The 16,792-nt window shown below is 40.2% G+C and overlaps 1 protein-coding gene across 1 annotated transcript in view; it reads left to right on the top strand.

Moving 5' to 3' along the window:
- ANGPT1 (angiopoietin 1) overlaps window positions 1-16,792 on the top strand; it is a 212,683-nt gene that overhangs the window by 95,643 nt on the left and 100,248 nt on the right. Inside the window, exons 2-3 of the mRNA XM_050941004.1 lie at window positions 5,434-5,589; window positions 9,316-9,437. Coding sequence (XP_050796961.1) covers window positions 5,434-5,589; window positions 9,316-9,437 — 278 coding nt within the window. The remainder of the gene's footprint in view (window positions 1-5,433; window positions 5,590-9,315; window positions 9,438-16,792) is intronic.

Here is a 16,792-nt window from a genome sequence, read left to right as displayed (position 1 = left end):
ATGCAGCTAAATTAATAGAAGGAGTAACCATTCTGAATATAAAGATATATTCCAGGAAAGAAGGGTATAGCAAAAAAAACAACAACCCTGCATTTATTTTTTTAAGACACAGGGCAACTTAAATAAAAAGTATAAAGCGGTCGTGTGCAAACAAGGAAATATTAGAGAAATAAAGAACGCATAAAGTATCTTGACCTGCTAAAATGAGGTTTCATGCATGTGTTATTTATATATTTGAAGCTTAATGGAGAATATGGAGAATGATGTTAAGTTAAATGTGTGATTAAGTAGTTCTTGAAAAGTATTAAACCTCAAATGGTTGAAGTTTGTTTGCTTTTCTGAATGGGATTTTGTGTGTCGCTTGCTGTAAATCCATTCAGATTGTCTTTCGTGTAAGTATTCTTTAATCAGCTGCTAACTGATAGCTGCTATTCCTCTTAGTCAATAATACATGCATGGTCCAATCCAAAGTTCCCTCAGAAAACAAAAAAAATTCAGTGGGCATTGGATCAGGCCCATAGTTTTGACTGTGAATAAATCTAATTAATTCTGGTTTTCTGTAATAAAAATAATGGGTGAAATCCCGGCCCTTTTGAAGTCAATGGGAATTATGCCAATGATTTCAGTGGGACCAGGATTCTAGTTAATCAGCAAGCTAAAAGAAATGAGAGAAAGTGGGAAGGGAATTAATTTAATGAAACTTTCAGGGCAGGCTGATTAATTTTATGACCAAATTACTGTAATCCTAGGTTTCTCCTTTCCTAATCTCAGCAAATAGTTCATAACAATCTAAGGGCTGAGATATGTTCATAAAACTACTGTTGAATCATCTTGAATTACAAACATTTTTTAAAAGATGAAGTCTTTTTGTGGCTAATTCCTGAACAGGAAAAACAGCTGTATACATTCAATATGTCGTTGATGCAATAATTTACCTGGCTGTAGCCAATTTTCACTCTAATAAGGGCCAAGTTCCCCATTTCAAGTTTAGTTCTTCATATAGTTTGTGCAAACAGTCTATTTATTCAGAAATATAAACAGTGCTGCCAGCTCTCATGATTTTGCCTTATATTGCCATAGTTGATGTTTTTCTCAAAGTCCTGTCTCCTGGAGTTAGATAAATATATGATACTCTCTGCTTCCATTTAAAAAAAAATTCTCACCCTCAGAATGTGGAGAAGAGCTTGAAAACGTGACCCTAAAAAGCCATAAAAATTCAGAAACAAGAAGACAGATTAAAAAGAATACTGCATTTATTTATTTTTTTAACTGCAATTTTAAGCCGAACTTCTGATTTGTGTGTGTTTGTGTGGCCTGACTCTGGATTTTTTGAATGCATAGGGTGAGCAATAGTGTATAAACTATACACAGTTTAATGAATGCAGGGAGCAACCAATGAACACTCTGTTCATCATGTTCTTGTTTAAAGTGACTGTCAAATAAAGATTCTGTGATGTACCGAAGAATTCTTCATTTAAACAACCCTCTCTCCACCCTCTTCTGTTAGTGGTTTCTTCACAGGGTTTCAAAGGTTTTTACCTACTCCAGCTCTTCCATCTTCTCTATTCATTGGACTGTGACCCTCACAACAATTTTAGATGCCTAGTTCCAGCTCTGCTCTCCCAGTTGCTGTAGGAGCCTGGTCTCCCAACTTGGCCTAATGGAGGAGGTCAACACAGAAAGAAATTTCTGTTGTGGTAGTATCCCATTATAACTTGTACTGTAACTTCCCTGCTTTAGAACTCATCATCTGAGAATCCTCCCTTTCAGTCAGGAAGTGGAGGCAAGGAAGGAATTTGGACATCCTCTTTAGGGGCCCAATGTTTCAGATGTGTCTCATTCCAGTGGCATTTTCATGTGGAATATTTATAACCATTCTGTCAGGGGACAGGTTGGAAAGAAGTAAATGTCTTGGTTAAAGAAAGCCAAACAGGAGCAAGAGACTGGCTAAAAACACAATGGCCCTGGCTCATGTGCTGCATAAAAAGTACCTTCATAATATATCTGAACATAAAGCACTGTGTAAAATCATCATGGCCCACTAAAACCACCTTTGGACTAGCTCAAAATCTTTAGCCTCTACAGTGTCCTAGTGGTGATGAGAACAAACTCATTCTGGTAATGGATACCTGGAACCTTCCATTGCAAACACACACACACACACACACACACATGAATTGTACCGCCATTGTTAAACACTTTTGTTTTATTACTTATCAAATTATTCAGTGGTAAAACTATAAATATTTTGACTATTACACTCAAGCGCTCTATAAATACCCAAATCAAAGGGGCAACTTGGCAGCTCAGGCAAACATTTTTGTGGCCTGGGATTCTGAGACATCCACTTTATAACTCTGTCAGGCCGAGTGTTCAGCACTTTTCCAGGCTGAAAAATCAGATCTTAATCATTCTTACTCATAAAATATTTAACCTTGAGGTAGCAATCTTTTTCTGTAAACATGCTAAGATCAGTAGGAGATGTATGTGGACAATCAAATTTGTTGCAAATCTTTTCTGCGCTCAGCTGATGTAGCTCATCAGAATGTGTTTAACAGTTATCCATCTCCACAGGAATGTTTATAGATAAGATGAAAGCAGCCCTGCTTATTAATCACACATTGTATGTTTGACTCCTGCTCCCTTCCTCAGTCTCTAAATCAACGACATCTGGTTCTTACTGCTTAGCTGCACAGCTTACCGTTCACAGTGAAACATGCTCATTGCTACAGAAGCAGGTCCAATTTGATTTAAAACAAATTACTAAGTCAAATAGTCGTGACTAAGATCTGGGCATCAGCTAACCATAAATATGATCAGTTATAGAAAAAAGTACTGATGGGTATAAAAGAAACCTCAGCGGATTCAATTGTCATGGCTCCATTGATTAAAATAGAGATGCATCTATCTATAGCAGCTGGATCCAGGACACTGCATTTTCATGTTAATACTGTGTAGAAGACATTAAACAAGATGTTAGTACAATGCTTGTGTAAGTCAGAAACAAAGTCCGCATTTTCCAGTGTGGCACTGTCTTTGTTGTGTGTTATGGCAGGGCCAGGGTCTAAGCAACTAGAAAGAATAATCCAGACAACTAAAAATAACAAACCAAACCAAAACAATCAGTCTTTGGGGTTTCCAATTTATTTAGAGGGTCCTTGTACAAACAGATTATACAGCCAGGAACAACTCTGGCCACATCCCCTTCATTCAGTTCAACAGGCTGTAAACTGTACACAAACACTATCAAAGCAACAACAACAGACAATAACCATGAAGTGGTTCATGTCTTCAAAGATCTCTGTTCTGATTTCTGGTCAACAATGTCCATCTTTCTCTCTGATTAGCATGGCCCAGCTCCTTTTTAAGCTTCTGAGCATCACTTGAGTCAGCTGCTTTCCCCACTGAGACTTCGAGATCCTCAGCTGGGATTTAAACCAATGAAACCATTTTGCTGACTGGCCTGGGGCATGGGAATCAGCAGCATCCCTTCCAGGAGATTTGAGCAACATATACACTGTTTTACATATACAGGGCTTGATTTCTGTCCTGTAGTGAGTTCTGTTTAGGGCATCGACCATTTTGAAGCCAATTACAGCCCCTGCATCTCCACCACAGCTGCTCCAGCATCAGCATAACTTAGAGCAACTTATGGGATGCTTTCTCTTATTCCAGTTAATCATGGCACCTAAAGGATGGTAGGCCAGCTGAGAATTGGGAGACTAGAACTGCATACTGCCCTGACCTCCACATGCCTCTTTTCCCCCCTCTGATGAGATCAGGGGGAAGAACTGAGAGCTCCCTCATGATAGGAAAATTCTCAACTAGGCATTGACAGGGCCAGCTCCAGGCACCAGGGCAGCAAGCAGGTGCTTGAGGCAGCCAACAGAAAGGGGCAACACGTCTGGATCTTCGGTGGCAATTAGGCGGCGAGTCCCTTCATCCCTCTCGGAGGGAAGGACCTGCTGCCAAATTGCCACCACAGAATGAAGTGCCGCCAATTGTGGCTTTTTTTTCCCCCGCCCTGGGCAGTGGACCAGACTTCAGTGCTTTTATACTGCTTGAGAGACGTAAAGTGGCTCTAAGAGGAGAAGACAACCATGCCCCTTCTCCCATGCATAGATAAGAAACCTACAGTGCTTTAAAGTCCTGATGTTTTGTCATTTAGCTCTGGTTAGGTTTTGTTGCATCTCTATACAATTACAATGGATTCTAAAAAAAATAAATTAATCTATTACAGGCTGCACAAGAAATGCCCATCCGCAATAGCTGTTAATTCTCTGCGGCTACTGTTAGTAACAAACAATTGTTTTGAAACAGCTCGTAAAATCATTAGATTGGTCACCTATTGGTAACATTCATATGTACTTTATGAATCTCTTACTAATAATAACCTCTTATTAACTTCAGCAATTGTCTGTCTTGAATCAAATGTGGTGTTAATTATCAGCATGTGTTCATTTCACATGCGAACAACTCTCAAATAAATTCGTTTTTATTTGGGAGGACTTCAGTGACAGGGAAGGTGTATTGAATTAATCCACAAGGCCCCCTGCTTCTCTGATCACTCCTTGACTCCAATGTCTCCTATTGCCATCCTCTGCTCTTTGAAGTTCCCCCTTAAAACACCCTGCTGCCCTGAACCCTCTAAGCCCTAATCTTTCCCTCAAAGATGTGTTAACAAAACAGATGCACATGCACATTTTAAAAATCCTGGAGCTAACCAAACACATGCTGGATGTCACTGCTCAATTCCTTTTGATAGAGCCCTACTCTCCTGATCCTGTTTTCATACATTATCTATTTAAACTGTGATCTTTTCGGGACAGGGACCATGCTGTATAGAGTTTCACATACTTTTGGCATTATGTAAATGATAATATTGTTACATGTTATATAGCAAGAAGAACTTCTGGTAGCATCGGTAGTCATTGGGGCAATATGTGGGCTATTAGAAAAAGATAGGAGCTTATTCACACCATCTGATTTTTGCATATGAATTAACGGGTTCTTTGTCGCTTTGCAAGTTCAGTGCGTGATTGTTTGCAAGGCAAATTGCAACAAACTCCTGTTTCTGTAAAGGCAGGATTGAACCCTAAAGAACCACCCCAGTGAGGTGATAGATCGGCTCAACACAGCAGTAACTGCGTGTGGTTTAGGGTCTGTGATATGGAGAAGGCCAGACTAGATGATCTGGTCATCCTTTGAGGCCATGAACACTATGACAAATGGCCCTATTATGTTATAGGTTTTAGCTCCCATTGACTTCAGAAGAAGTGTCATGCACAGAATGATGGGAAGGGATGGCTTCAGTGAGAGATCTGAAACTTCTTACAGTAGGATTCCTAGCCAATCATTGCTCTGTCATTACAAGTGTGCACAACTGGTACTTTTCCTTAAAATGCCCTTGTTGTTACCTTTTCTCTTTCACAGCTCGAGAACTACATTGTGGAAAACATGAAGTCGGAGATGGCCCAGATACAGCAGAGTGCAGTTCAGAACCACACAGCCACCATGCTTGAGATAGGAACCAGTCTCCTAAGTCAGACGGCAGAGCAGACGAGAAAACTCACAGATGTTGAAACCCAGGTCAGTCCCAAGAGCCATATTCTACAAGAATTTACTGCAGACAACATTCCCAACCACCTCCTTTTACCACATCATCACAAAGTAGATTTCAACACGGTGCTCCAAAAAACATACACACTTTCTGTTTATTGGTAGCAACAGCAATGATGACTGATTCTCATTATGTAGTTTTCTTTATACTTAATGAGGATTGGTTGGTATATTTAGCTTTTTATGTGTTTATCAGGCTGGACTAACCAAAAACTACTAACATTTGACTTCAAATAAATAGCCCAGCTACCAACAGTGAATGATACAAGTGTCAAGCTAAATAAATAGTTTAAGGTTAAAATATCTCCTTTGATCTACATTATTACTTGCCACTTTATATTGAGAAATGTTATTTATTTTCTCTGAAATGTTTCCAGACATTTGAATAGTATTGTACATGTGGAGTTTTTTACAGGTCCAAGAGAGAGCGACAAACATTCATTCATTTGTCAAGTGCTATGCAGTTTACCATTTGTTATTCTACAAAGTTTTACAATGTGGCATGAATATAAGACCATTTCAAAGGACATAGCTTACAGAGGCTTGCCTACTGCCCCCCACCATGGTACTGAGTATTAATAACTTCAGTGCAAACTAGCAGACAAATGTGCTGTTCTTATAACCAGCAATTTATCCAGAACACCATACAAGCTGAGGTCTAATGCTTATCATAGGGCAGTTGGTACTAATTATTTTCTTTTGACTTTTCTATCAGTTTACAGTTCACATTACATTATTTTTTCTTTCTCCAGGGACTTCCCCTTGCTATTTGCAGTCTGTGGTATCTTTTAACAGTTGCAATGCATTCAAACTGTTTATTTAAAACAAATGTATTCATGTGTTGTATTTATTTGGTTTGTTGTAGCAAACTGTTTGAGATGGATCAGACTGTTTGCACTCAAGTCCTGACCCAAGTTTACAATATCATTCCCAAATTATTACATAATCACATTACAATATAAAGAAGAACAATAGCAATTACCAAAGGGAGGACGCTTAATTTACCCTAGCTAGAGATGATATGCACATGGTGATGACAAAACAGTCTTACTTGGCTGCTTATTTTTTTAATACATTGGTTAATAAAAGTCACCTTCTCAAGTGACCTGAGCTTTTATGTAATGGAGTAGAGATTCATGAAAATGTTGGAGCAAATCCGTTCTTTGCACCATTGCACATAGCATTCTAGTATCTAACTGCGACAATAGATTTTGACTTTGGACTACATGCCCTGCAGGGGAACAATGAGGTGTAGAAACACTTCTTTATGCCCTTTGCATGAGCTACCCAGACTTTGGGTCTGCACAGGGTGCAGTGGGTGTTATGTGCCCATTTACTCCCCCCTAAGTGGGTGGGGAAGAGCAGGGAATAGTGGAGCCTTGGCTCTGCCACACTTAGAATAATAGAATCTTAGAAATATAGGGCCAGAAGACACTGTGAGAGGTCAATAAGTCCAGCTCCCTGCTGTGAGGCAGGACCAAGTAAACATAGCCCATCCCTGACTGGTGTTTGCCCAACCTGTTCTTAAAAACCTCCAATGAGGGGGGATTCCACAACCTCCCTTGTAAGCTGTTCCACAGCTTAGCTACCCTTAGAGTTAGGAAGTTGTTCATAATATCTAACCTAACTCTCCCTTGCTGTTGATTAAGTCCTACCCTTCACTTCTCCATGGCATTCCTCCCAACTAAGGCAGAAAAGGCATCTCAGAGAATGGGTCTCAACATTTTTCAAAAAAATGGCGACATTATTAGACTGACTCTTCTGCTTTGTGCTTTCTCACATAAGGTAGATTCTACGGGGAAACAGTGCCATAGAATCACATGATGATATTGACAATTACCCATCTAAAAATCTTTTTTATAGTGTTACTGTGCACTTTTGAATTAACACCACGTTCATTTCAGTACTTGCATTTCAGCAGTGGTCTTCCCTTGATAACATGCTTTAGAACCTTGTGGGATGGAAGTTGCCACATCAATGTAAGAAATTATTACTGTCATTCTGACTAAATATTTCTTTTCATTTCATTTTTGAGCTGCAAAATTATACTTGAGTTGCTAGATTCTGTTACTTTCCATTTAAAAATGTCATTGCCATTTCAGTTATACCCACTAGGGCCTGAATCTATAAATTGTTCCATGAGGGCAGATCTTTGACCCTGCACAGAGCCCCAGTGAAGTCAAAGACAACTGCATGGAACAACTTGCAGGATCAGAGCCTGTATCGTTTACGCAATCTGCGTAACAATGCAATGGAGTTGATGTAAGCCAGGGGTGGGCAAACTTTTTGGCCCAAGGGCCACATCTGGGCATGGAAATTGTATGGTGGGCCATGAATGCTCACAGAATTGGGGTTGGGATGCAGGAGGGGGTGAGGGCTCTGATTGGGGCTGAGGGCTCTGGGGTGGGGTTAGGGATGAGGGATTTGGGGTGCAGGAGGGTGCTCCGGTCTGAGACTGAGGGTTTTGGAGGGCAGGAGGGGGATCAGGGATGGGACAAGGGGGTTGCGATGTGGGGTGGGGAGGAGAGAGGTGAAGGCTCCAGCTGGGGGTATGGGCTCGAGGGGGGTCAGGGAAGAGGGATTTGGGGTGTAGAAGTATGCTCCAGTCTGGGACTGAGGGTTTTGGAGGGTGAGAGGGGGATCAGGGATGAGGCAAGGTGTTGGGATGCGGGGGGAGTGGGGAATGTGGGCTCTGAGGTGGTGGGGCCAGGGATGAGGGATTTGGGGTATAAGAGGGTGCTCCGGCTAGGACCAAGGGGTTTGGAGGGAAGGAGGAGGAATCAGGGTTGGAGTAGGGGATTTTGGTGTGGGAGAGAATCAGGGGTGCAGGCTACGGGTGGCGTTTACCTCAAGCAGCTCCTGAAAGCAGTGGCATGTCCCCTCTCTGGCTCCTATGCGGAGGCGCAGCCAGACGAGTCTGCATGCTGCCCCATTAGCAGGCACCCCCCCTGCAGCTCCTACTGGACACGGTTCCCAGCCAATGGGAGCTGCAGGGGTGGCACTTCAAGCTGGAGCAGAGTGCGGAGCCCCCTGGCTGCCCCTATACATAGGAGCTGGAGAGGGGACATACCGCTGCTTCTGGGAGCTGAGTGGAGCAGGGCAAGCCCCTGTCCCCTCTTCCCAGCTGCAGCACCGTAGCGATGAAAGCCCCGAACCACACTTTCCAGTGGGAGCAGAAGGACTGGATTAAGATGTCTAACAGGCTGGATGTGGCCCGTGGGTTGTAGTTTGCCCACCCCTGATGTAAGCAGATACTGAGGGCATGCAACACTGCAAAAGAGAAATCTTGAAAGAATGCTGTCATATAAGCTCTAGTTATAAAATATCATATGCAACAGTTTGGCATGTGTTCAAATCCTTTCCAAGTACTCTTATAATCTATTCATGTGTTGTATACATTTATTCTGAGGTTTTGTATACAGTTTCCCTCCTTTTAATGGCATATTATTATTCTGCAACAAATATGGGGCCAGAACTTCAGCCTGTGTTTACTAGCATAGCTCCACTGACTTCAATTTACACCAGGTCAGGCTCTGGCCCCATATATAAAACATATTTTAAAACCTTAACTGACCATTTCAATTAATCCTCATGCAAGCTGACATAAAGTAGAATAAATATGTAACTCAGTGTTCAAGTCTTCAGAATGGTAATACTAGAACACTGCAAGTTTTAATGCTTTTATTTATCCTTAAGGTACTAAATCAAACATCCCGTCTTGAAATTCAGCTGCTGGAGAATTCATTATCTACTTACAAGCTAGAAAAACAACTTCTGCAGCAGACACATGAAATACTGAAAATTCATGAGAAAAACAGGTGAGAGAAAATTGTTAACCCCTTAAATGCTTTCTCTGTTTACCACAAATACTCTCCATTTCTACTACTTTAAACTGCTGGGGCAAATGGTTGTTCTGAGCCTTGAATAAACAAAAAGACGTAGATGGAAAGTCTAAGTAAAATCTAGACTGATGGATATGGGAAGCATAAGGAAATATCAGCAAATCAGCAAAACCAATACTACATGCTACTAAGGTATGGTAGTCCCTTAAGTTTTCAGACACTTAAATATACATATCTGGGTGAAAAGTCATAAGAAAAAGAGAAGTCTTCCAAAGTATATTTAGAATATTGAAGTGGAAAAACTACCATGTTATGGGATAAATTTTTCTCTTCAATCCTTAGTGTTGCACTCTAATATAGTTAGTACTTGTTCTGTATGCAGAACTCCTACTTACAGCAATGGGACACTACATATAGAACGACTGAAGGATGTACGTTGGAGATCTGACTGTACTCCAGCAGCTGAGGAGAATGTTGCCCTCTCTTTAGCGCTATAAAGCAATAAGGAGACAGTAGCTAGTCCTCCAAATTTGGGGGTGAAAGAATAAAATAACGTTGGGGTTACACGCAAAAAGCACTCCACATCATAGCAGCCATCTGGATTCATGTAGCCAAAAATGAACTCAGGTTTGTGCAGGGATGCCACAATAGGGTTAGAATTTATTATGTGTTTGGCATCAGAGGCATGAGTGACATTTCACAGAAAAATAAAATAAAAGATTCCTGCCCCGAAGAGGCTAAAATCTAAATTGATAGCAAGAAGTTTTTAAAGGATGTCAGGAACAAAAGGTCCATTACTAGATGGAAATGGTAGAATTGTCCATAATAATGCATAAAAAAATAGAAGTGTTCAATAAATAGTTCTGCTATCTTTTTGGAAAAAAAGAGATGATGATGATGATGATGATGATGATGGTAATGATTAAATACTTACCATTTCAATAGTAGCTAAGAATGGTTTTAAATAGTAGCTATTCAAATTAGAAATTTTTAAATCAGCAGATAACTTGCATCCAAGAGTTCTTAAAAGTTGGCCATGGAGCTCTCTGGACTATTAATTTTGATTTTCAATAAGTCTGGGAACACCACAGAAGTTCCAGAGGACTGGTAGAAATCTAATGTTATGCCAATACTTTAAAAGGGTAAGTAGGATGACCAGGGTAACTTATAGGCCCATCACCCTGACATCGATCTTGGGCAAAATAATGGAACAGCTAATATGGGACTCAATTAATAAAGTATTAAAGGAGGTCACTGAAACAGAGTGATCTGGTAGATAGGTAAGATGGGCATAATCAAACAATATGTGTTTTGATGCTGCCAAATGTCAGGTTGTACATTTAGGAGCAAAGAATACAGGCATATTTACTGGATGGGAGACTCTCTCTGGGAAAAAATGACTCTGAAAAAGACTTGGCAGTCCTCGAATATAATCAGCTGAACATGAGCTTCCAGTGAGATGCTGTGGTCAAAAGAACTAAGCAATCCTTGTATAAACAAACAGACGAATATACACTAGCAGTGTGGAGGTTGTTATATCTCTGTATTTGACACTGATGCAGCCACTGTTGAAATACTGTGTCCATTTTTGATGTCCACAATTCAAGAAGGAGGCTGAAAACTGGAGTAGCGCCACAAGAATGATTAAAGGATTGGAAAAATTCCATATTTTGAGACACTCCAGGATCTCAATTTCTTTAGTTTATCTTAAGGGGTGACTTAATCACAGTCTGCAAGTACCTACAAGGGGAACAGAAATGAGGGCTCTTTAATCTAACAGACAAAGAACGTAACATAAGAACATAAGGTATAACAAGATCCAATGGCTGAAAGCTGAAGCTAGACAAATTCAGATTAGAAATACAGTGCAAATTTTTAACAGTCAGGAGTATTAACCATTGGGACAATTTACCAAGGGTTGTGGTGAATTCTGTGTTACTGAAAATCTTTAAATCAGGACTGGATGTTTGTCTAGTAGATATGCTGAAGTTCAACCACAACTATTGGACTTGAAGCAGGCTTAATTCAGGGAAGTCCTATGATCTGAGTAATACATGAGTTCAGATTAGATTATCACAATGGTCTCTTCCAGCCTTAAAATCTATGAATCTATGAAATCAGATGGATCACATAATGAGCAATAGCAACAAACTATTGGAGGACAGAAGAAATGGAAACCGATGATGCTGGAGAAAGGAAAAAATGCCCAAGAGTGCGTTACAATAAAGAAATGATTGCTAATTTTGATGCCTTTGCAGAAATGCTCAAATAATTCATTGTCAATAGTACTTGTTGTAAATGTTGGCAATTTATCTAATCTAATAATTATTTATACATAATTTTTTCAATTAGAAGAAGTTGAATTGAATTGAGGACTGATTAAATGAATTTCCTAGGTTTATAAAATTGGAAATATGTATGTTTTAATTTCACTTTTGATTGACTGAACAAATAATTGTATTGCCATTATCTGCTTAGTTCCAAGTATTTATTTAGAATGTGCAAGAGACGGAGTCATTTATGTGATGTCTTGTGTATTTAATGTTCTTTCTTTATTTATGTATCTTAACAATGTGTCAGGGTGCAAGGCATGTGTGGCAGTAAATAAACTTGACTTGACTTGACCTTTGGGTGGCTACACTGACATTCATGATGAAATGGTCTGTGACATGATGAAATAGTCTGAGTTTGTATATGGAAATAAAGAATGTGTTGAAAAGCAACATTTAAATTGTATTGTCTCCCTTTAGAAACATTGCTGTATGGGGCAAACAGAAAAATAGGAAGGAATGTGGTCTAGTGATTAAAGCAGGGACCTGGAGTGAGGACTTCTGGGTTCTGTCACCGAGTCTTTTATTAGCTGAAAGGAAGGATGGTGTTGTGGTTCATAGATTCTAAAGCCAGAAGAGCCACTGTGCTCATCCAGTCTGTATAACAGAGACCAAAGAACTGCCCTGAATTAATTCCTGTTTGAACTACAGCAGATCTTTTAGAAAAACATCCAATCTTGATTTAAAAATTGCCAGGGACAGCGAGTCCACCGCAACACTGGCTAAATTGTTCCAATAGTTAATTACTTCCACTGTTAAAAATGTGTGCCCTATTTCCAGTCTGAATTTGTCTAGCTTCAACTTCCAGTCTGCTAAAGTGAGGAGCCCAATATTAAATTTCTGTTCCTTAGGTAGGTACTTATAGACTCTGATCAAGTCACCTTTTAACCTTCTCCTTGTAATCCTAAACAGATTGAGTTCCTTGAGTCTATCACTATACAGCATGTTTTCCAGTCCTCTAATCATTCTCATGGCTCTATGTAGATAAGGCGCTGGATTGGGACTCAGGAGAGCTGGGTTAAATTTCTAGTTCTGTCACCTGTGTGACACTGGACAAGTCATTTAGGTCCTGATCCTGCAATCACTTATGCACAAGTTTCTATTTAAGTACATGATTAATCCCTCTTAATTTTTCTGTGCCTCCATTTCCCATCAATAAAATGGATATAATACAACTTTTTCAAGTAATGTCCCAATGGGTGTTCCACTTCAGGTGCGTATATGACCTGTGCACCTTTGATCAGGAATTTTCAGTGGCCATGCCCATTTGCTCTGCACATGTACCTTGATACCCTCATGGCCCTTAGCAATGGAACATAGATCAGCACAAATAAACCTCCTTCAGTTCTTTCTTGACCACTTTGGCCTGAAAAGAGTATATTATAGTGCCTGTTTCTAGATTTCTCCATGCATAGCTTACTTATACTATTTGTTTTGATTTTAGCCTACTATAGTTCTAGTTTTAGTTTTAATATTCTTCATTTTATTTTTTCAAGGGGTTTTTATTTCGTTAGACAACCCTGCCCCACCCCCCCATGTCATCATTTGTGTGACGGGTCCTCCTCTCAGGAGTTGTTTCCCCGGAATATGCCTGGGAACTTTGGATTCAAATGCTGCCTCCTTTCCTGGGAACCTAGTCTAGCCAGTGACACTCATTCTTGTTGTATCCATTGTTTAGGAGATATACAATCCCATCTAAGTGCAAAATCTGTTCAGAGTTCAAGAGTAGATCTAGAAAAAATCTATTGGTATCAGAACCTTCTAGGTCATTAAACCATACCATTCTCTGGTACTTTCTATCTCACCAGTACTGTCAAAAAGGGACAATCAACACCAGCTCTGTCTCCTTCCTCCTGGGACAATGCTGAGGACATTGCTTCAACTCTCAGATTTCAGTACAGGGATCACCTTGTTATCAGCCTAGAGCCATCTCTTCAGAAATTTTTTCTGAGAGAGACTTCTAGACCCAGACAGACTCATGTTCCTGATTATCTGTCCTGGTGTGAGCAACACTGGTTGCTCCCTCTCCTTCCTTATGGACCTCTCAGTGGCCATACTGGGACCCACAGGGTGCTTATCAACAACAGTTTTGTAGAGCTCCCAACTACATATGGGGATCAAAACAGGAAACAGTCTCCTGCTACACCTATTCATCAACAGTCTCAAACCAAGAGGAGTCTTTCAAGGGACAAGAGGAGACAGCTGATAAAGAAGTAACACCACAGACTCATATCTCCTTATCCTTATCAGATGAGACTGTGATGCCCCCTCCCTCAGTTCTTATGCAGATGATTTTTATACAATTTCAGAAGCTTATGAAAAGGATAACCAAATCACTTCATATCCTTTTAGAGAAGATTCAGGAAGAGTGGCGATATGTATGAACAAAGCTGTGCTTGAACCTGCCAAAGCTATCTGGTAAATCTCAGCCACCATGTAAAAGAGACAATCAAAAGCTCTTATGTTCCAGCTAACTCTGATGGAGGGTGTGTAAATAAAAAAATCAAACTTTTTGGTTGCTGATGCCATCAAGAAGTGTGGCAGGCAACATCATTCTAAAGCAACATCATGATAAGGACAAAATGTCTAGATCTCTTTGGTTGCAAGCGCTACTCACCCATGAGTTCAGGATTGCTGTCATGGAACCTCAGGCTTGGTACTGTCAAACAGCTCTGAATCAACACTTGGCTTGGTTCATCTCACTTCTTGCCCAGCATTACAACTTCCAGTTATTCCCTACTTGTTAACTTAGGACTCAGGTAGGGTTCTCTAGCCTGACTTGAACATTCTGCAGCTCAGGGTTTGTTTTCCTAATGGTTCTCCGGGATAGAAGTTTCCTGTTCCACAGAAGTGCCATGGGTTTTGTTAAACAGCAGAAGGAATTCCACCACAAAGGCTTATCTGCAAAAATGGGAGATTTTGTCATTGGTGTATAAAACAACAAGTCTTTCCTGTCTATTCTTCCCTCTGAGCTGATCTAGATTACCTGTTGAATTTGAAGAAGCCCAGACTTCCTCTAAATTCCGTTAGGGTTCATTTAGTGGCTATCATAGTCTTCCATTCTCCTGTGCAGGAGTTTTCAGCATTTGCCCTCTCCAAGACTTCGAGGTTTATCAAAGGATTGATTAACCTTTTCCCACACATAGAAAGTCCACTCCAATGTGGGATTTAAATTTGATCCACAATTGTTTGATGACAACCAAGCTTTGAGCCACTAGCCAAGTGCTCCTATCTACACTTGTCTGTGAAGATGGCCTTTTTAGTGGCTGTCACCTCTGCCCAATGAATTGGAGAACCAGGTTCATTAATGACAGATCCCCCCTTCATGGGTTTCTACAAGTAGAAAGATTTCCTTTAGCTACATCCCAAGATTGTACCTAAAATATCCTCAGAATTCCATATCAATAAGGTCATCTAAATTCCAGTTTTCTTCCCTAACCCACGTCAGAACAAGGAGGAAGCCACCCTCCATACTTGAGATGTTAGAAGGGCATTAGCCATCTATTTGGACAGAACCAAACCAATTAAAAAGTCTCTGACACTGTTGCTTTTGTGGGCAGAACTAAAGGATCCACGATTTCCATCTAAAGATTATCAAAATGGGATTTGGGATGAGACAGTTAATGTTCAGCACCCTCCTACAGTAATAGCCCATTCTACAGGATGTCAGTCTACATTCATGGCACTGCTAAAAGACATACCAACTGCAGAAATTTGCAGAGGTGCCATTTGGGCTTCCTTTCACATCTTCCCAAATACTATTGTTTTAGTGTATGCTTCTAGCAGATGCTACTTTTAGTACTGCAGTTCTGTTGTCACTCTTAGATCTGGCTTCAAAGCTCTTATCTCCTTCAGAGAGTACTTCTCATGAATCACTTGAAGTGGAGCACCTATAGGGGCCTTGCATAAAAAAGGGGGCAAAAAAGGAGAGTGTGACACCTATGTTCACGCTTTTTGCAATCCTATGACACTTTTTGTATAAAGTATGCCTTGTGAGGTATAATTTGAAAACTCAGAATCTGCTGAACATTATTGTCCTGGTAAAAGATGTGTGGTAACATTGTATATAAAGTTGTAAAATTCTGCTGTATAAGACACGTTCCAAGTCTGGACAAACAGCTTCAGACCAGTTTCCTAGAGACAGAAGGCTAGCCAACACCTCAGCCAGACGTCAACAAAATCAAATGGACTATTACTTGGTTAAGTGGCCATTCTCTGGCAGGAAGAAAGATGTGACCAAGAAATTTACATATTTGCAAAGAAAATAGATGCAGTTTCCCATCTCCCCTATCTCCTGAATCCCAGCTGAGAATGATCTTCAAAGGAAAAAGAGAATAATAAGAAATGGGAAGGGAGGCCCCAAAACACTCCTACCTTTCTCTATGCTCACAACAGCCACAGCACATTAAAGGCAAAGAGACAGTCTTGTCTGAAAGGATTCCAACCAGCGAGACTGCAGAACCAAGTGGTGAGAGAGACATTTCACTTTGAATTCACTTTGCTTGTTGTTAGATGTTAGCTGTGTTTTATCTTTTATTTTCTTTGTCACCAATTCTGACTTTTGTGCCTCATTAACTGTAATCACTTAAAATCTATCTTTTTGTAGTTAATAAACTTGTTAAATATTTTATCTAAACCAGTGTGTTTGAATTCAAGTGTTTGGGAACCCCCATTTGAGATATCAGGATCTGTGCATATCATCTCTTATTAATGAAATGACAGACTTTCTATGAGCTTGTATTGTCCAAAAGAAAAGAGCCGTGCAGTAGAAGATTTACATTTCTGGTGACAAGTCTGTGACTTGGAATTTTTTGGTGTCACTCTGCAATATAATTCAGGAGTGTCTGACTACAGCATTCATGTAATTCAGCTGGGAGTAATTTACATGCTAGAGGTTGTGTGTGGAGCAGATCAAGAGTGGGTGCTCTCACAGCAAAGCAGTGTAAAGGCACTCCAGGTTGGAGAACTGAGGGGACACAGCTGTTCAACAGTCCAGATTAT

Source organism: Gopherus flavomarginatus, chromosome 2 (genome assembly GCF_025201925.1).
Source record: "Gopherus flavomarginatus isolate rGopFla2 chromosome 2, rGopFla2.mat.asm, whole genome shotgun sequence".
NCBI lineage: Eukaryota > Metazoa > Chordata > Testudines > Testudinidae > Gopherus > Gopherus flavomarginatus.
This window is presented reverse-complemented; position numbering and strand designations above follow the sequence as displayed.